The following is a 21467-nucleotide window of genomic DNA, read 5'->3' as shown; positions in this document are numbered from 1 at the left end:
AAACGATTGAATGTAAATCAGTTTATATACATTCATATTACATTATTATAATATGCGTTGTGACCTATTTGTGTCAATTTCTAGGTCCCAAATGTTAGCGATTTAACTCCTTTAAGGATAAAGAATCCGTCAATTGAGGATCGTCAGCTTTAAATATAGTACTAGGAAATTCCGAAATTAACACAAAATTTGGCTTGACTGGAAATCCTATTTTGAACACACTGATACACAGTGTATAAAGTTGATTATTAACTAGGTTATAATGTTAATTATAGATTGGATAGACTACAGATGCTGTAATCACTCCTAAGAATCTTTCTTCCTTGTTTTCTACAACCTTACTGCAGTCCAAAGTTCATAATTATTTCAAATTGTTACTGTATTTTGTCAATCCATAAACACTGTAGTAGTGTAAGAGGCATCAGAATTTCTGTACCCCAGGGCTATAAATTTATTTGGGCCAATCATTGAACAAAAATATATCTTTACTATAGGAACAGACTTCCCCAATACACAATGGATATAAGAAGAAATCTTTTATTTCTAAGCAACCTCCTTTTTCACAGTTTTTTTGTTTTTTTTGTATGATAGACATATGGTTGATTAAATCAAAATCATTATTTATTCATTGATGCATGCTAAAAGGTTGTTAACACTTTTATTTGTTAAGTTTAAAAAAAGTTGTGTCAATATACAAGGGTTAGTACATGTATAAATGATGGTACATGTATTGTCGGGTTGTATTTAAGGATTATTGGATTGTTGTTTTCTCTATAATAAGTATACACCTGGCTGCACTATACAGTTGTGTGGACTTTGTACCTTGCTTTCATCATTCAACAGTTAGTAGTGGTAGTAGTAACATAACAGTAACATTTGTGTACTATAGTATGACTATAGTTTTGTTTTGAATTAGAAATGTCAGTTGCCAGGATAGTGAGACTGACAAACTGTACTTGTCTTAAAAATAGGTATACGTTTACAGATGTAAATATTTCCATTCTTTAATGAGTTCCAAGAAAATCTGAAGTTAGTAATATATTAAAAGAATACTAATTTTGGGGGGAAACAATCACTGGTTTTATTCTAAAAGCAGGACATATTCTCTTATCGTTAACAAACAGAATGACGTAATAAGTAAATTTGAGGTCTCTGAGTACAGTGTATACATGTACATGTATTTGATCTTCATGGTGATAACGAAAAGAGGATACTTGTCGAAAATGTTGTCCTTTTACTTTTACTTTCAGAATAAAACAAGTTGTTTCCCATAAAAATTGTATTCTTTTTAATGTGTTTCTCAATCACTAAATGTCACTTTATAAAGATGTATATTATATATGTAGATCTAATTTTTGTAAAGGAATAAAAGGTAGTGGTACCGGTAGTTTGTTTTTTATTGAGCTGAATAGTTAACACAAGGTACAATTTTATGGATACGCAATTACTGAGTTTAATACTAAGCGGTGTTTCAACAAGGATACTCATTTGCTTGATAAAGACGAGAGTATCCTCGTCGAAGCGTCGCTTAGTATTAAACTCAGTAATTGTGTATCCATGAAATTGTACCTTGTGTTAATATGTTCAATTACTAAATGCCAATCAAAGAAGCTGAATAGTTGTCTAGAGTGGAACCAGGAAATACATAGGTTTATTTAATCGGAATCTTTTTTCTTTTAAAAAAACGCATGTTTATAGAGATGTAAATAATTGTGTTTGGTATATTACAGAGGTGTGAGTAGTACTGTAAGAAGATGTTTTGAGAAGAAATCGGGTAAAGAATATGCTGTAAAAATTATAGATATCAGTGGAGAAAAGGGTGAAACATATCAAGTAGAACAAACAAAGAAAGATACATACAGAGAAATTAATATATTACGAATGTGTGCTGGTCATGATCATATAAGTTAGTATTTATTAGTTATTTTTTAGTCATTTATTTTGTACTAATCACGACATACATGTAAAAACAATGGAATATGTCTTTTAGACTGTTGTATTCCGAAATTTAAGTCTCATGGGTTTTTCTCTGTGTCTCTCTAGTTTCCTTCCACTGTTATAAGTATTGAAATAAAATTGTACTACATTTAGTCCTAAAATGACATGTTTTTTATACCCCAACATCATCCCATTGACTTTAAATTCATACATAGTGTTTAAGGGCATGAGACAACAATGCCTATTGATTTCTAATGATTTCTGATAAATATTGCCTGAGTTATTGTGCTTGATTTTCAACGATTTCTGATAAATAGAACCGCTAAATTCATGATTATGTTTTGTATATATACTGAACGTTAGCATAGGCCAGAACTAATAGAAGCCAAACAAATTCTAATTATTTATGATAATGGGTTGTTACTCTTAATCAGAATTTATTCTGTTGTAAATGTTCTCATTAGTTAAAAAAAAAAAATATGTAACAACCCTCGTTGACTGACTGCTCTTGACGACTTAGCTGCTGTTTCATTGTTCTCCCACTGTAAGTTATTCAAACAATGTTTATGAGATATGATATTTTTAATGCCCTTCCCTGGTACATGTATGTACTTAACAACAACAGAATATAATATCATTGGTTATTTTTTAAAATATATCCTGTTGATACTAGTGTTATGGGAACTGTAGAAAGACACAAATTCTGTAAGGATTGATCCATTTGAAGGGTTTTGAACTAAAAGTTTTATGTATATCCTCTTTAAACATGCATTATGCAAGAGCAAAATCTGCTTATTACAAGTCTTTCTTTAGGCCTAAAATGTTATCTAAATTATCAATTAGACATTAATTAACTTATCCAGACCATAATAAACTCTCGATGTCAAGGCTAGCCTTCGATGTTGGCTGGATTAGATTCCTATATGGCGCTAACGGCCACTGATAATTAAACCAGAAAAAGTGGATAATCGAGACTGTGCTGTTTATATTAACAATTTTAGTAATGATGACCGAGACCATGCAAAAATATCGCCCGCTTCTTTCTCGGCTCATAGTGGATGAATTTGACTGAAATTTCCAGCAAATTACCTTTACACTATCTAGTTTTTAACTATTATAGCGAGAACTGCCATCTCTTTATCTTATCTCCCATAATGTATCTTTAAGTTTTATGTTATGATAATGTGTGTAGTCTGAAAGTCTATATTTGATATTGTGTATGGTCTGAAATTTATATTTGATATTGTGTATGATCTGAAAGTCTATATTTGATATTGTGTATGGTTTGAAAGTTTATATTTGATATTGTGTATGATCTGAAAGTCTATAATTGATATGGTGTATGATCTGAAAGTCAATATTGTATGTTATGAAAGTCTATAATTGATATTGTGAATGACCTGAAAGTCTATTATATATATTTGATATTGTGTATGATCTGACAGTCTATATTTGTCTTTGGTCAGGAATATTGTGCCTTTAATTATTCTGTATTTTTATTTTCAGTTGAGCTTCATGACTGGTTTGAAACGCCTACATTTATATTCTTAGTGTTTGAATTGTAAGTTTAATATTATTATTTTATTCGGTCAAAATTTTGGATCATACCCAGTATACAAAAAAATAAAATCTTCTAATACTCCTTTGACACATAAAAAGGGCTTCATTAAGGGTCACTTAAGAGTATATGAAATAATGACAGTCTCATTGAATACCACATACATTTATTTACCCTGAAAGGAAGTGTTTCAATTGATATCATAAATGTACCGTAGACTCATTTATCAAAAACACAACCCTGATAAATGTTTTTGACATCATAAATAATACTGGATAATCATATATTCCTATAAATAAAATTATGAGATGAATTTACTGCCTTGAAAAAATGTGATGGGGGGAGGGTGGAATGGTTAACGCGTGCAAGTGTCAGGGTTTCGATTTCCCACTTTTATGTGACAAGGAGTAGGGTCGCCTGTCCAACCTCGTGGGTTTTCTCCGGGTCCTCCAGTTTCCTCCCACTGCTAAAGATCCCTAAGTGCAAGCAAATTAATGAAACAAAATTGAAGCATATGTTATTCCCGAAATGACCTAGTTTGTGTCAAGTGGACGTTGAACCCCATTTCTCTCTCACTCTCTTAAAACGTGATATTTATTTAGCTAGTAGTGATGCTTTGACAAAATAAAAGCAAAAAACAGAAAGCTATTTATCAGGATTACAATGATCAGGATAAAAATAGAATGTTATATAATATGTCTTATATTATAATCTATTGAAGGCCATTAAATATTCTTTACAAATGTGCTCGTTTGTAAGGCCACTCCAATTTGAAGTTTTATTTTTCAGAAAAACCTGTTTATTTAAATTTTGCCTTTAAGGCTTTTATTTCTTGGGTGGAAATGATCTTAGTTTTAAACAAAAACTAGTTCATAAGACACAAGTGATTATTTATTTATCGTAACTTCAATAAACTAAAAATTGGATTCGTTTGGTCTGAATTCAACAAGAATCTTCTGAGTAACACTGGATTAAGTAATGTTAAATAAATTATCTATTGGGTAACATTGATTAATAGTATTTAACTTATCAAGTAGTAAAGCCTACAGAAAAAATATCCTGGTTATCAGACAATCCTTCTAAAATATCTTGGTACAGGAAGGAGGGAGGGAGGTGTTATTTTTTTGTATTTTTTATTTTGTCAGAGATAGTCAGTCTATGTCACAATAATATTTAGATTGTTAGTATTGTCAATAAATTTAGAAAATTATGTTCAATTAATTTGTGATTTTATTAACCATACGGTACCATTAAGACTAAGATTGGCATCTTTCAGTCTAACCTTTAAAACAGATTATACTGTTCCTGACATGCTTTAAAATGGTAATGTCAACAGAGTTTATGAGGTTGTATCTACATGTAAGTGATACAGCCTTGTCTTAGAACCAGAACATTATTTTCTATATGGCCTAATTTTTTAAAAAGTTACTAGGGTAATTTTTTGCATCTTTTGCAAATGTTGTATGAATAATGAATTAAATAATATATTATGCAGTAAACATGCCGTAAAACATAAATTTCAACAATCTGAAAGAACATATTTTATTATAATTTCTTAAAATCAGACAACTTGATCTGTCTCTATTTATAAATAAAACATGTTTACAGTAATATTTTCAAAGATATAAACAACATGTAAATGAGGATAAAGAATTTCATTCATTCGTGTATAAAAACATACATTATATTATATCATTTCAATCATCTATATCAAGTGGGTGGATGTTGAAGAATTCAAATTTTTTATTTTCTTAACTTTTAAAGTGAGGCTGTTTGGACTATTTTTATGTGATGTGTTCGTAAATAGCAGGCTTTTTGTATTACTTCTACTTACACTTCCATTGGTTTCAGTTTGTACATAAATCAGTTTATACATGTACACATACATGACTTTGTTAATATAACAGTTTGTGAATGTATGAATTCGTTAGCTCCATTCATGCATTAACTCAAAACCTTACAACCCACCTTAAAATTGGTTCATTTATATATCTTTAAAATTAAAATACATGAATGAAACATATTATATTATTACTCATTACATGACCATTACCATTACCCATTGCCATTACCCCATCATAAATAGAAAATTTTGAGTTTGAGTCTGGCCTTCACTTGTTAGGAGTAGCCTTGTCGTTTTGGAAGCTATGAAAAAGAAAGCTGGACATGGAAATTGATAAAGAGTAGTCGTCAAAGTCTCAATTTGGTCAAAATTCTTCTCCCTTGCAAAAATTACCGTGTTTGTCTTAAAGGGATGACTGAAGATTTACGTTGAGGAGACATCAAGTCTGAAATGAAATAAGGTTAAGTAACTATTATTGTTCTGCACCGACTGGGATAATTGACCCGGACAGCAGCATTAAGGCCTACTCTTATTTCAAATTCAAATTGTCAAGGGTTCTTATTTAGGGGTACAGGACAATTTGTCCCTGAATAATTCGTTCCTTAGGACTATTCATTCCCTAGGATTATTCGACCCCGGATAATTAGCCCCCGAGGACAATTCATCCCCTGGGTTTATTCGTCCCCTAGGACTATTCGTACCCAGGTTGTTAAAAAAAATGAAGGAAGGAATTAGTAGTTACACCTCTTCCTGCCTATGAGGACTACTATTTTTCTGCCAATTATGAGACCCTTTGGTGGACGTGGGGAGGTGCATGCATTCTATCAAACCCCAATCCTTTCAATTTTCCTTCATAGATCAATCAAATCCACATTGAGAAACCATTTAAACATATTAATTATCAATTATTACTTCAGGAACCATTAAGTTAAAGTCGAGATTTAATACTAAACGTAAAACGATGTAAAACTAGCATCAAAACTGAGATTTAGGATAAAAAGTAAATATTGATTCAGTTTTTGATAATGGAACTACCATTATTGTTCTCCGGGGACAAGTTCTCCTAGGGGATGAATTGTACAAGGGAACAAATAGTCATGAGACGAATTGTCCTGGGACGAATTGTTCTTGGGGATGAGGTGTCTTGGAACGAATAGCCATAGGAGACGAATAGTCCTAGGAGACTAATAGTCCTGGGACGAAATGGCCAGGGATGAATTGTCCTAGATCCTGCCAATTTGTACACAGGACCTTGGGTTTTTGGCCCATCCGCATGACTAGACACTTGCTAGCCAGACCCACGTCCTACATCACTGACAATGAATGAGAAACCGCTCTTGAAAATTCTGGGGTCAAACCCGGGCCACCTGGTTAGTGTGCCAGTGCCTTACTCACTGAGCCACCTTTGATCCATTTAGCTCAATATAGCTTGGTGTGCTGACGTGCCATAAAATCACATTTCATTCATTCATTACCTTGGATCCACATCAAGTCAGATTCTATTCAATTCCAGATACATGTATATTACCTAGTTTAATTTTAAATAAAGAAAAAAGGTCAATGTTCGCAGATTGATGGACCCATTTGCATAGGTTTTAAATGTTCCAGATACATGTATAATACCTAGTTTATTTTTAAATGAAAAAAAAGGTCAATGTTCGCAGATTGATAGACCCATTTGCATAGATTTTAAATGTTGTTTAAAAATAAACTGAAGACCAAGTTCTTTAGTATTGAATGATTTTAGTTTTACGTTAAAATACAGGTCATTAAAAATGGGTTAAATATGAAAATAGAAACCATTTAATATGACCTTGTCAATCACACCATGTTTATTTATATATTTTGGTTTGGAATGAAGTCAGGATTAGTTTTAAAAATGTATTATTTATTTTGTCTTGTTGAAATTTCCTGTTCATATGTACACTAAGGTAACTCGCACTTAAAAGTCCTTGATAGAAATATCGGTCAGTGATTAAATCTTCTTTTCTTTTGGTTCATTCATACCAAAAGACATTAACGGTTAAAAACAAATAGAGAATAACTATAGGGGTGGTTTTCTACAATGCAGTGGACATTTACGGTTAGCCGCTCCTCCTCGATTCCTTCACTTGATCTGATATTAGTTGTTTATTATTTGAAATGTCTGTATACTGTGTCCTGTCTGTGCGTTTTTCTTGTATAATTGTTTATGTATGGTGTGGTCCTCCTGCAATTACTAGTTGAAAATAGTAAGTGCAGGAGGACTGCACAACACATCATAAAGGCTGTTAAACTTTATTTTATGGAATACAATTACCGGGTACTGTTTAATACTTATAGAGAATATTGCTCAGTAATAGATTATTGTATTCCATTAAGAGAATATAGATATTGGTGGACATTGTGATTTATGTAATTCCCTTTGGCATTTTGATGCAATATATCTTTATTTTAGACTAGGTTTTAAAAGCCTAGCTTTGTTCTATCACATACATGATGTACTAGTTGTCTAGACTTAGTTTATTTTAGATACACAATTTTCTAGCTGAGCTTCTTCCAAAGCAATCTGATTGATTTTTGACATGCTCTGGCTAAGATCTTTTATAGCCCATGGCAATATCGATTGACCTTTTACATTTATATTTGACCTTGTATTGTTAGGTCATAAATGACATAAGGTCATGGTGATTTCTTTTCAGCAGGTATCAGCTAGTTTAGTCTGATCCCCCCACCCCCCATCACCCTAATTATGGTACCATTGTTGTATTAGGTATTAAGGTATAATAGCAGTACATTGTACTTGAATTTGATTGGTTAAAATTAGGTGACCCATATTTAATGTCTTACTGAGTCTTAGTTTTACTCTTATACACTAGATATACATGCATAAGACAATAAGCACATGGCTTGACATGGAGTATATATATAAACTGTTTTTGTGAATATGAGAATGAAGAAACTGGCTAGACATCCAAGGCTGGATCCACTCTTTGTTATATATTTACAACACTGTTTACAAATAACTCAAAATCAGGATAATTTCATGTTTTACTTCTTGGCAAATGCTGGGTAATTTTTAAAAAACATAGGTAAATTTAGTAAAGGTGAAACTCTTGTTAAATATGTCAAAAATTAAGGGGTGTGAAATTAAAATGGTTTTTCAAATCCGAATAATCATGATATAATCATACAAAAAGACATTTTATAAAAAAAAAAGTCTACACTTTTCATTTAATGCCATATATATGTGTCTTACTATTTTACTGCAATGGACCTTGAATATAATTGGCTATCAACCCCAGTTCCTTGGGCGTGTATATTGAGATGTCTAGACTGATTCATGCCATGATTTTATTCCATTTATTGAATGTGATTGTATTCTATGTTAATATTGTCGAATATTGGATTCCTACCCTATATGTATATGTATGTACCCAATCCGTCCTATTATTAGACGCAAGTTTCATACTATAATTTGAAATATGAATTATTTACCACATAAAAATAATCTGTGATTTTATATATTTTAGATGTAAAAGAGGTGAATTATTTGATTATTTAACAGAAGTTGTATCGTTATCAGAAAAACGTACAAGGTAAGCTTTTTAGTTTGAATATTTAGTAAGTAAAATGTAAGTATGGAACAAATAGTTCTATATGAACACATTTAATTTTCATTGTATACATGTATTGCCATCACCCCTACTCTTATCCACAATTCTTTGTTGACCCTCTGAAGGTTAGAGTAATCATTCGATTTACTAAAATGTATACGCAATGGTTAGAGCATTTTCATATTTTTCTGGAAATTATTATCAGCTGAAACACTTTCCATTTATTACTTCTAGAGTAATTGAAGGGGGGGGGGGAATGGTTAGCGTGTGTGTGCTGTATCATAAGATCTGTCATTGAATCATCTGGCGAGGTTTCGATTCCCTGGTTATACATGGCAAGGAGTAGGGTCGCCTGTCCAACCTCGTTGGTTTTATCCCGGTCCTCCCATTTCCTCCTACTGCTAAAGACCCCCTACGCGCAAGCAAATTATTGAATTTAAAATAAAATCGAACGATATGTTAGACCCAAAATGACCTAGTTTGTGCCAAGTGGACGTTAAACCCCATAAATTTTCTCCCTCTAGAGTAATTGAAACAATTGATCATTTTGCAGAATCTTGTAAAATTCATCATCTAATCTTCTTGATTGTCTGATTGTTCAGAAACTTTAACAGTTGTTATTTATTTACAGAATTATAATGAGACAATTATTAGAAGCTGTATTATTTGTACATGATAAAAATATAGTACATAGAGATTTAAAGGTGAGTGTAAATTTACTTCTTCTACTATCCTGGAATTTGCTACATAGTTTGTAAATATAGACAACAGAACTATTAATAACACAGGAACAGGTTCCATATACACATCAGCGTGCATGTAAAGAACTCTTGACACTTGGATTTCGAAATAGATAAGGCCGTAGCACTGCTACCTGGACAAAACGTCCCTCATAGAACACTGCATGGTGTATGTCTGTCTCCTTTAGGACATTAAACTCCATTTCATTTATAATTTAAAGTTGAATATAAAGGCCATCTTTATCAGCAATTGGTCATCAAACTGGCTACTGTTTATATTATTATTTATATTGTGGGCCTCAGATTTGTCAACTGAAATTATGTACAATGGACCCATAGACTGAATATAACTTAATAATCAACTGTCTATACCAAATATACCACACTTGTGATCTTAAACATGTGATCAACATAGAATCTGTCTGACAACATTGTGACCCACTGGTTTTCACACGTTTTGTCCCTGGAATAAGAATTGGATTAATAGTGATAGACACTGTTGTTTATAAGGCCAAAATATAAATACCTTGTTTTCAGCTACCAGTTGACTCTATTTTTTTTTTTTTTTTTTTTTTTTTTAGTCAAAATCGATTTCCCAGGCCATATCACTACTCGGTCTTGGGGAAACTTACTCAATAATTAAGCTAGAAATGCTTGGAAATAGATAATAAAAATCCCACCTTATTTTTCCGGCAAAGTAATCGTAAACACAGGTTGTTTTTTTTTGCTTTACCCAACACCAATGTTTATATTTCAGCCAGAAAATATTTTACTAGATGATAATTTAAGTGTAAAAGTATCAGATTTTGGTTTTGCTACAGTTGTCAACAAAGATGAAGAATTAACTGGTAGGTTTTTCACAACTTGTTCATATCAGGACTAACATTGGTCAATTTTATTTCAATAATTCATTTGCGTATAGGGGTCTTTACCTGTGGAAGGAAACCGGAGGAACCGTTAAATACCCGAAAGGTTGAACAAGTGACCCTACCCCCTGTCACTTACAAGTGGGGAATAGAAACCATGCCACAGACCTTATGCTAACAGAGTCCATTTTGCCTAATGTTTCATTCTGTATAATGTATAATATGGTTGATTTCTATATAATATATAATATATGGATGTTTATTACTTGTAGAATTATGTGGTACACCTGGTTATTTAGCACCTGAAGTTTTAGCTGTTTCTATGTATGATAATGCTCCAGGTTACGGTAAAGAAGTAGATATGTAAGTATTCAAATCCAGATAATCTCTTTAAATTTTTCAGCGATTCAGACTTTATCAAATCAGAATCTAAAATGGAAATCATGAATATTGATGAAATAAAGATCGATTGCATCATATTTTTGAACTATTTATATGCAATGAATAATAAAAATGAACTAAAGTGGTTTTTTTTTTCTTTTAATTTTACAGGTGGGCATGTGGTGTTATCATGTTTACATTTGACTTTCAATTTATACACAGTGTTTAAGGTCATGAGACGAAGAAGCCTATTGATTTTCAGCGATTTCCGATAATTACTGCCAGAGTTATGGCCCTTGATCACTTCAAAGAATCTTGTGGATGCTCTAGAGGCTAAAGTTAATATCCGATTGAGTTTAAATTTATACACAGTGTTTGAGGTCATGAAACGAAGATTCCTATTGATTTTCAACGATTTCCGATAATTACTGCCAAAGTTATGGCCCTTGATCACTTTGCAAAATCTTGTGATGCTCTAAAGGCTAAAGTTATAATCCGATTGACTTCAGATTGATACACAGAGTTTAAGATCTTGAGATGAACAAGTATATTTTTTTTTCTTTTAATTTTACAGGTGGGCATGTGGTGTTATCATGTTTACATTGTGAGTAATCGCTTTCAATTTTCTATAGATCTCTAGATAAGAAACTGTCAGATTTACTAAAACAAACCATTCTCTGATGTGGGAGCCACAGTGGCTCAGTGGGTAAGGCGCTGACTCACTGACCAGGAAGACTGGTGTTGACCAAAAAATTCTTTGTGGTTTCCCCGTGTCAGTGGACACTGCAAGGGCCTAGTGTCTAGTCGTTTAGATGGGACAGAAAAATGACAGCCTGTATACCTGTTGGCGAGCGCATAAAAGAACCCTTGACAGTTGGAATTCAATTGCTGTCCTGGCAGAATATCCCTCACAGTACACTGTTTGGTATATTGCCATCTTTATCAGACTAGTTGGTGCAGAAAAGTAGGATGTTAAACCCTATTTCATTCATTCATCCATTCATTCATTCTGATGAGACGAAAAAACAAGGTCCCGTGTACATATTGGCGTGCACGTAAAAGATCCCTTGGCAGTTGGAATTCGATATAAGAGTAGAAAAATAAATATTAGAAAAATAAATCTCATTCCATTTTAATTAATCAATTCTATCTTATATGTAAGATCGGTGAATATCAACATTGTCATTTAAAATTAACATACAGTTTAAAAGATGATGTGCCATATATTTCAGACTCTGCGGCTCTCCTCCATTTTGGCATCGAAAACAGATGTTAATGTTACGAGCTATTATGCAAGCTAATTATTCATTTGGTAGTCCAGAATGGGATGATATTAGTGAAACCCCTAAAGATCTGGTAAATTTTTTTTTTCTTTTAGATAAACTCAACGAATGTTTTAGACCTAGTAAAAGCAAAAGGAAAATACTGTTCTTGCCTAACCCATGTGCTTCGAAATTATTAATTGTACTAAACCAAAATATTCCGCTCCTAGCAGTATAGTTAATGATATAGTGAATTTAAAAAAGAAGCCAATGTAATTTTCTAAATCTGTTGTAACAACCAACAAGCTATATTAGGCAACACAAATAAAATAACTTGTTTCTCGGGCACCGCCCGCACGCAAAATTGGTTGCGCGTGCAGTCTATTTATTAGTCTTGATGAAAAAAATAAATATGTAACGCCCGCCCGCACATCGACAAGCAAGTCGTAAAAAAAATATCCCGCATGTACCTACATCCGCCATACATGTATATCTATTCAAATGTATTAAAACTGATTCAGATGAACATGCTGTCTTTTTTATCCGAACAATGGCGAAGTTTGGCAGATTTGCCTTTTTTATTGATATCGAAAGAACCTCCATTTTGTATCACGTGATATTAATTACCTCCCCTGATAAACTAGAATTTGATTCGTGTTAAAAGTCATTGGCGACAATATTTCAATCATTCGATCGTAATCGGCTCATTATTGCCGGCTTCAGTCGGTCCTTGTTTGGAAAATCCTATTGATAAAATAATGAACCGTAGAACAGGTTAATTAATTATAGCTAAGAATACGATACGATGACGATAGTCGTCATAATGCATACCTTAGAATCTGGGTCATTATTAGCACATTTACGGTAGTTTCGATAATCCAGAAAATAATAATTGGATTACCGATTTGATGGTTTTACTGACCAGTTGTTAGTTAGATTTAAATAGTCATTCAATATAAACACCGGATAGAACACCGAATATCCTGAGAAACACACCGAATATCCCAAGAAACAATATTTCCGGCAATCTCCAATACCGATGACACGGTGTGACATGCATTGGTTGGAATTCGGTAAATAATTATAAATAAACCGGCGATACTAGATTTAGTTTTAAATACTGTTTACCATGATTATTATTTTTGATACACCTGGTGAAAGAGGCTTAGTTTTTAAAAATATTGTTGTCTTTATGGAGGGCTATTACATAGTCGTATGGAATTTTATTTTAAACCAATTTCAATTATGTGAATTAAATATGGAAAATTATTTTCCTTTCAGTCAGTGTTCAGTCTCAGTGTTTTAGTAGACTTGATTTTGGGTTTATGTTTTAAGTATGTACAATAAAGTTGAATATAACGGAAAGCAAAAACGTAAACAAGTAATGACTTTCTCATTTTAAAAAAAAAAGAAAAGAAAGACCGCCCTCCCGCCCCAACAATTTTCAGCAATAGCCAAATTTTATTTTGCACCATCAATGAGTAAAAAAAAAAAAGAAACCGCCCTCCCTCCCTACAGTTTCAGCTGTCAGTTGCCCGAGAAACAAGACATTTATTTTGTGTGGCCTTACTGTAATTTGGAATGTTAACAATAGATTATTTATGATTTAATTTCACATGAGATGGCTATTTATAGGCTAATACAAGCTTCTCCAGTTTATGCATTATCTGCGTGTCTGTCTTCTAATGACTTGGGAACTGGCTATTTGATTGTGATCATCGCTGTAGAAAGTTTATTTTTTAATAGATCAAATTTTGACTCAGTGGGTTACCCTAACATGAGTATTTTTATACGCCCACATTGAAATGTGGTTGTATATTGTCGTTGCCCCTGTCCGTCCGTCCGTCCGTCGGTCCGGCATCCACAATTGCTTGTGGACGCTCTAGAGGCTAAAGTTAATATCTGATTGACTTTAAATTTATACACAGTGTTTAAGGTCTTGAGACGAAGAAGCCTATTGATTTTCAGCGATTTCCGATAATTACTGCCAGAGTTATGGCCCTTGATCACTTTGAAAAATCTTGTGGACGCTCTAGAGGCCAAAGTTATATCCAATTGACCTTAAATTTATACACAGTGTTTGAGGTCATGAGACGAAGAAGCCTATTGATTTTCAACGATTTCCGATAATTATTGCCAGAGTTATGGCCCTTGATCACTTCAAAAAATCTTGTGGATGCTCTAAAGGCCAAAGTTAATATCCGATTGACTTTAAATTTATACACAGTGTTTAAGGTCATGAGACGAAGAAACCTATTGATTTTCAACGATTTCCGATAACTACTGCCAGAGTTATGGCCCTTGATCACTTCAAAAAATCTTGTGGATGCTCTAGAGGCTAAAGTTAACATCCGATTGACATTAAATTTATACACAGTGTTTAAGCTCATAAGATGATGAAGCCTATTGGTTTTCAGCGATTTCTGATAATTACTGCCAGAGTTATGGCCCTTGATCACTTCAAAAAATCTTGTGGATGCTCTAGAAGCGAAAGTTAATATTCGATTGACTTTAAATTTATACACAGTGTTTAAGGTCATGAGACGAAGAAGCCTATTGATTTTCAGCGATTTCCAATATTTGCTGCCAGAGTTATGGCCCTTGATCACTTTGAAAAATCTTGTGGACGCTCTAGAGGCCAAAGTTAATATCCGATTGACTTTCAATTTATACACAGTGTTTAAGGTCATGAGACAAAGAAGCCTATTGATTTTCAGCGATTTCCGATAATTACTGCCAGAGTTATGGCCCTTGATCACTTCAAAGAATCTTGTGGATGCTCTAGAGGCTAAAGTTAATATCCGATTGAGTTTAAATTTAAACACAGTGTTTGAGGTCATGAAACGAAGATTCCTATTGATTTTCAACGATTTCCGATAATTACTGCCAAAGTTATGGCCCTTGATCACTTTGCAAAATCTTGTAATGCTCTAAAGGCTAAAGTTATAATCTGATTGACTTCAAATTGACACACAGAGTTTAAGATCTTGAGACGAACAAGTATATTGATTTTCAATGAATTTTTATGACAAACAGTTAAATCCATGATATTAAAAGCTTTGCATACAAAACGTTAGCATGGGGCAGAACTTTATAAAAACCAAACAAGTTCTAATAGTTTTCTGATAATTACTTAGTGAGTTGTTGCTCTTAATCAGATTTTAGTGTATTATAAATGTTTCATTACCGAAAAAAGTAAAAATATGCGACAACCGTTGTTGACTGCCCGGACGATTTAGTTGCTGTGGGCGTATGTTTCGTTGCCTGGCAACCCAACTTTTTTTCCTGTGACATAAATCTCTAATAATATTATGAAATGTTTTATTCTTTTTTCTTTTTTTCAGATCTCAAAATTATTAATTGTTGAACCTAAAAAACGGCTGACAGTTAAAGAGTGCTTAGCTCATCCATTCTTTGTTAGAGAGGTATCTATACATTCATTTATAAATTTATTGCGATATAAAATGACCATGAATTATCCATAGTAACACATGTACTAAAACAAATGATCTCACAGAATTACCAGTAGAAGCGCTTTTCCTTTCTTGTCAGACCCTAATCCCTGCACCACCAACACGGCTAACCCAGTTGAAATATACTGAGGAACTTTATCAGCTAGCATCGGGATCAAACCCTGGACCTTTGTGATTACTGGTCCAGCGTTGAACTTACCAAGCCACTGTGGCTTCCTATTTCTAAAGGCGTTTCTCAAGTCACTTCCACTCCCCTTTTGAAACGTTACTGTCACAAAGGCACACAGATTTGATATCAATAACTATTTTGTTTTGCAGCTTGGTCCCGAAAAGAAATTTTATGCACGAAGAGTGTTCAAGGTTTGTATATTTGTTAAAATGTATTGGTAACTTTTTTTAATTTTTTTTTTGTATGGGCAGCAAATTATCAAGTGTAAATCCAATATTAGACTGGCAATTTTTCCACACAGGACAAACCAGCAAACATATTTTTCCTCACTGGTCACAGTTCTGTGGAATACAATTACTGTTTAGTACTGAGTGACATTTCGATATGACTTGGCTAGTCCTGATCAAACGTTCAATGTGTACCATGTATTTCCGATTGAATTACTAAAGTGCCAAGAAAAAGGGATGCCAATTCCATTCTTTTTTTGTATGAAATTAAATTACCATCTGAAAGGACTATGTGCTGTCCTTTGCCAGGCCCTCCATCCCGCATCACCACAACAGAATATCTGGACGAACTGTCTTGGTCAACACCAAGATTGAACACAAGACCTCCAAGCTAGCGACCCAGGGCTTTACTTACTGAGCCACTACGGCACCCCACAGTATTCCAAATAACAATCCTGCCCAACCTCGTGGGTTTTCTCCAGGTCCTCTGGTTTCCTCCCACTGCTAAAGACCCCTAAGCGCAAGCGAATTATTGAAATAAAATTAAAAAAACATGTTAGTCCCGAAATGACATAGTTTGTGTCGAGTGGACATTAAACCCCATTCCACTCTCTCTCTCACTCTCTCTCTCTCTCTCTCACTCTCTCCAAATAACAATCTGATTAAATTAAATCAAAACATAATCCATTATTGTTTCTTTCTTTTTCAGGCGGCAATATTATGTGCTAGGTTTTTCTACAGATTAAAATTCTTCTATGTCAATCCATTACCAATATCAAGTGACGTTTTAAAAACTAATCCATACAGTGTCAAATTGTGTAGAAAACTTATTGACGGAGCTGCATTTGGAATGTACGGACATTGGGTTAAAAGGGGAGATAACCAAAATAGAGCAGCGTTGTTCGAACATACTTTAAGAGATGACTGGAAAAATACAATTTTAACCCAATTCTGATGCTCAAGTTAACTCAGGGATTATGTTTTTATCAATTCAACTGTGATGTGGACCCTTTTTTTAACGCGATATTTTAATGTGTGGTTCCAAGTTTTGGTTAATGCTTTCTTCAACTCAGCTTGAAGATGTTTGTTTAGTTGTGTTATACGTTATAAATGGATTATGTTCATTGAATGGGATTGTTAATCTATAATACACCTGTTTCTATTGAAATACCTTTAATTTACACAAGGTACATGTATATGCACATAAATATATGACTTTATAAAGTCCTCCTAAAGATCTAATATTCAAAATATACTAGAGTGAGGCAGACATGAAAGTTGTATTAATTCAAGTCTACTACCATCTAAAGTACAGGAGTTAAGGAAAGACATGAGGCAGACATGAAAGCTTTATTAAAGACTACTACCATCACCATCTAAAGTACAGGAGTTAAATAAAGACGCGAGGCAGACATGAACGATCTTCATACAGCTGTAGTATAACAACTGGCCAGTGGTGCATATACCCCCATTTATTATCACAAAACTAAAGATATAGTCAAACCCTAATATGCACAAATCTCAACATATTGAACAAAATGTTTTCTGCCATGAACTGTGATTTTAGATGTATTGTATTTATAATGTACATGTATGTTTAAATACATGTCTATTTGATCATTACGAAAATACCATTAGTTTCACCAGAAAGCTTTAAATATTGTAAAGTCATTATTAAAGTCAGTGTTCATATACATGTATGTCAATACATATACATTATTCAAGTAATTTTTTTATTTATTTCAAATACTTGAAGGAATATTAATTCATACCATTGAAAAATCTATTAGATTGTAATAAAATTAGTACAAGCAATGAAATAATTATTAAATATTTTAGTGCAATTATTGTGGGTGTCAAATCTATTAATAGATTTACTTGAATTTAAACACATGCATAATTTTGTCAACGAAAAAGCATGCAATGAAATGCTGTTAAATGTCTTCATATTGATTAGGCCGTATATTAAAAAATATTGTGTTTCTCAGATACTCCTGTGGCACTTAAATAGAGCTACATGGCATTTTTTATTTTTTGTCATCATTAGCTCAGTCGATGCAGACTTTAAACCCATTTCCTTTCATTTTTTGGAATAGTTACATTAATTACGGGACCGAAAGTAACTCTATAAAAATTTTGTAATGAATTTGGAAATATACCGTAGACTCGACCATCAAATAGGCTAGTCCCATAAAAAATACTGGATAATCATGCATTCCTAATAACAACATGGTGAGATAAATATAATGCCTTAGAATGTGATATTTACATGTATGAGCAGTCATATTATTTACCCCAATTACCTCAGATTTTTAGGGGGGAATGTCTGAGAACCAGAATAATTTTTTTTGTGGCCTTACATGTAGCTGAATGTAAATTTAATTTCATATTTACACTATTTTATGATCTTTCATAACTACCATATTCATTATGCCATTAAATTTATCATTATTTATTTTCTCATTTTCATGATATAAATTATATCCTTCCTTTACCTACATTGATAATTTAACAAAAATCATATTTTGCTCTTATTAAATATGCTGATGGTCATTTACTTTTTTCTGACAATATCCAATACTTCACGATTTATTATGTACTAAAATATGACTATTTTACAATTTAATTAGAAAGAAGACAAAACCGAAATATCCATAGTAGATGATCTCCCCACTTTGAATCCGTGAGATTTAAAAACAACGCCCATCAAAAGATTTTGTTTTTATCGTCTGCAGACGATGCTAAATGTTGAAGAATTTTCAATTAATCATATACGGAATGCAATTTAACCATATTTATAGAGATATTCAGAAAGTCACCCTTTAAAAAATTGCAGTTTGCAAGGGATTCAAAATCCCCCCCCCCCCCCAAATGGTGACAATCAGATTTAATTCTTTGAGGTAAATACAAAACCCATAAATGATAATCAGCAGCTTTACAGTTTAACTACATGTATTTTTGCTGTTGTTATTTTTGATATGATATTACTTTTGAAAACCTCATTGTTGTAAATGTTATATGGTTATAAATGTAAGATGTGACTCAATAATTCCAACTATTCAAAAAACCAAAGTTGCTTCTTAGAATAATATATTCTTTTTATTACCGTATATGTGAAGCATAATTTCTGTTTCAAGTAAATGTTGATCTTCAACTATTTAATAGAGCAGGTATGAAATTAATATTTCTTTTTGTGAACCATTGAAATCATATGATATGCTTTTCATGTTCTGTCAGAGAATAAAAATCTCTCCGAAAACTAAAATTGTCTTCTTCTTTTTTTGTTAATTTCCATTGCCTTTCCGAGAAAGCAGGAGACCATTTTCCATCCATTCATCTGAGTATCACAATAAATATGCTTCTAATTGGAACACAATATCAATGTTCGACCTTGGTGTAGATATTCATAAGGTGAATAATGAGCATTTTGTACTTTGGCTGAGCAGATATAAGCTATTTCATTTATCCAGATTTTGCAATATGATAACTAATTCGTAATTAAAGAAGAGTGATTAAACTTGGTATAGTTTCATTACACCTGCAGCTTGACTAAGTGTGCCAAAAAAAAATAATCTCAATTTATTTATTTGGATTAAGGCAAGCGGGTATCAGTTTCATTATTGGCTATTATTATACATGGAATTTAAATTCCATATGACTTATTTGATCTTTGCACTAACCTGTCAAATGAAGATGAGTTGCCATGCAACGTGCTTTGAGGGAAATTAATCCTGACAGTGGTAAATACTGCCTACTTTTATTTCCAACTGTGAGGGCCTCTTATACGACCTATCAATGGTATGCAGGGGTCCTTGTTTGGTTTTTTTTTTGTGTCATCCAAATGACTAGACCCTTTTTGTTGCCAGGCCCTGACAATGGAAAAGCAGGTGAGAAAATACTGAGAAGCTCAACCTCCTGGTTAGTGATTCCATTTGCTTAAAGGGCAGATGGCTCTTATTTTTTGGAACCTTGAAATAGACAAAAATGGTTCTAAAAGCACATATTAATTAATATGATATGAATGTATATAAAGTGATTTATAAAAAATATTGTAATTTCTTATCAATTATGTTCAGTAAAATAAGTGAACAGTTCAAATTGAATGGCAGTCGTTTATGCCTGCTTAGTGCATTCTACACGTTTTTTAGATTATTATTTTGTCTATTGTGAATCAGCCTTTACCAATTACTTCCACAGTGTGTTGTGGGATATGTTTTTATTTAAAAAAAACACAACACAATTTATATGTTTTTATTTGGCAGCCGAAATGGCAGCCGAATCCATAGGGTACGAGGGGATCACGTGGCTAAGATGCTGGCTCGCGAGTCTGGAGGTCGGGTGTTCGATCCCTGCATTGGTCGAGAAAGTTCATCCAAATTTTCTGGTGTGGTTCCCAGGCCCCTTGTCAGTGATGCAGGACGGAGGGCCTGACAAGGCGGCTGTCTAGTCGTTCGGATGGAACGAAAAACCGAGGTCCCGCGTACACATTGGCAGTGCCCTTTTTTACTGCTGAAAGTGCCTTTTCTCAGACTCAAATATGTCCGTTCCCAACCCTTGTAGGGATCCCAAATGACTCAAACCATTGACTCAAACACACCAGTCTGGGAAATAGCTCTTGGAATGGCTACAGATGCAAGGAAATGTCGGATAATTTTCTTGGGGACCCCCCCCCCCCCCCACAGCGGCGTGCCCCGTCTCCGCGGTCAATGCCTTCATTTTGCAGCGCCCCCCCTTTTCAAAATTTTTAGATCCGCCCCTGATATGTGTAATCTTACTGGCGGGTGGCTCTATAAATTACAATTCAAATAAAAGTATGCCATGGCTGATGGATGTTTGACAAGGAAGGTCAAGGAATATTATATTATTTACTAATATAATCATGAAATTAATGCAACCTAAAGGATATTGACATTAACCAGTATCGCATGTGAAAGACTCTTTTCATCTTTTTTTTATAGAATAGATATCAGTTAACGTAATTGTCTTGATTTTATCTTGAAAATCTCTGTCAGATAAATACCTTTGTTCTCAAGCACAATGATTAACATTTCAATATGATAAAATAACACAAACACAACTTTATGGATAACAATAACTAGCATCTTTAAAGGAGCTAAATCCCTATTCATTGGCACCTAGAAATGGACACAATTATAAATGGGTGACAACGCATATAATAATGTAATATAAATGTATATAAACTGATTTACATTAGTCTTTCTGTTTTTACTGTAATTTCTAATCATTTATTTTCCTCAAAATATGCGAAGAGTCCAGATTGAATGGCAGTCTTGGCGTCTGGTTATTCCAGTCAACACCAGTAGCCCCTAGTATTCTCCTGTGGGATATGTTTAGCCTCGTTCATCAAGTCGATTCATTACAAATGGCACCCGAAAGCATTCTGGCATACGATT

At 33.3% G+C, this 21467-nt stretch overlaps 1 protein-coding gene across 4 annotated transcripts in view; it reads left to right on the top strand.

Moving 5' to 3' along the window:
* LOC126823666 (phosphorylase b kinase gamma catalytic chain, liver/testis isoform) overlaps positions 1–19318 on the top strand; it is a 31594-nt gene extending 12276 nt beyond the window's left edge. For 3 of the 4 annotated variants that reach the window (XM_050552634.2, XM_050552635.2, XM_050552636.2), the window contains 11 exons: positions 1731–1906; positions 3445–3499; positions 8852–8917; positions 9567–9639; positions 10433–10523; positions 10814–10904; positions 11497–11526; positions 12155–12278; positions 15529–15609; positions 15976–16017; positions 16763–19318. In XM_050552634.2, coding sequence (XP_050408591.1) covers positions 1731–1906; positions 3445–3499; positions 8852–8917; positions 9567–9639; positions 10433–10523; positions 10814–10904; positions 11497–11526; positions 12155–12278; positions 15529–15609; positions 15976–16017; positions 16763–17008 — 1075 coding nt within the window. In that variant the 3' untranslated portion in view covers positions 17009–19318. The other variant, XM_050552637.2, reaches the window with a different exon arrangement.
* Positions 19319–21467: the final 2149 nt, after the last annotated feature.

The sequence above is a fragment of the Patella vulgata genome, chromosome 6 (genome assembly GCF_932274485.2).
Source record: "Patella vulgata chromosome 6, xgPatVulg1.2, whole genome shotgun sequence".
Taxonomy (NCBI): Eukaryota; Metazoa; Mollusca; class Gastropoda; family Patellidae; genus Patella; species Patella vulgata.
Note: the sequence above shows the minus strand (reverse complement) of the source record. Positions and strands in the feature narration are given on the sequence as shown.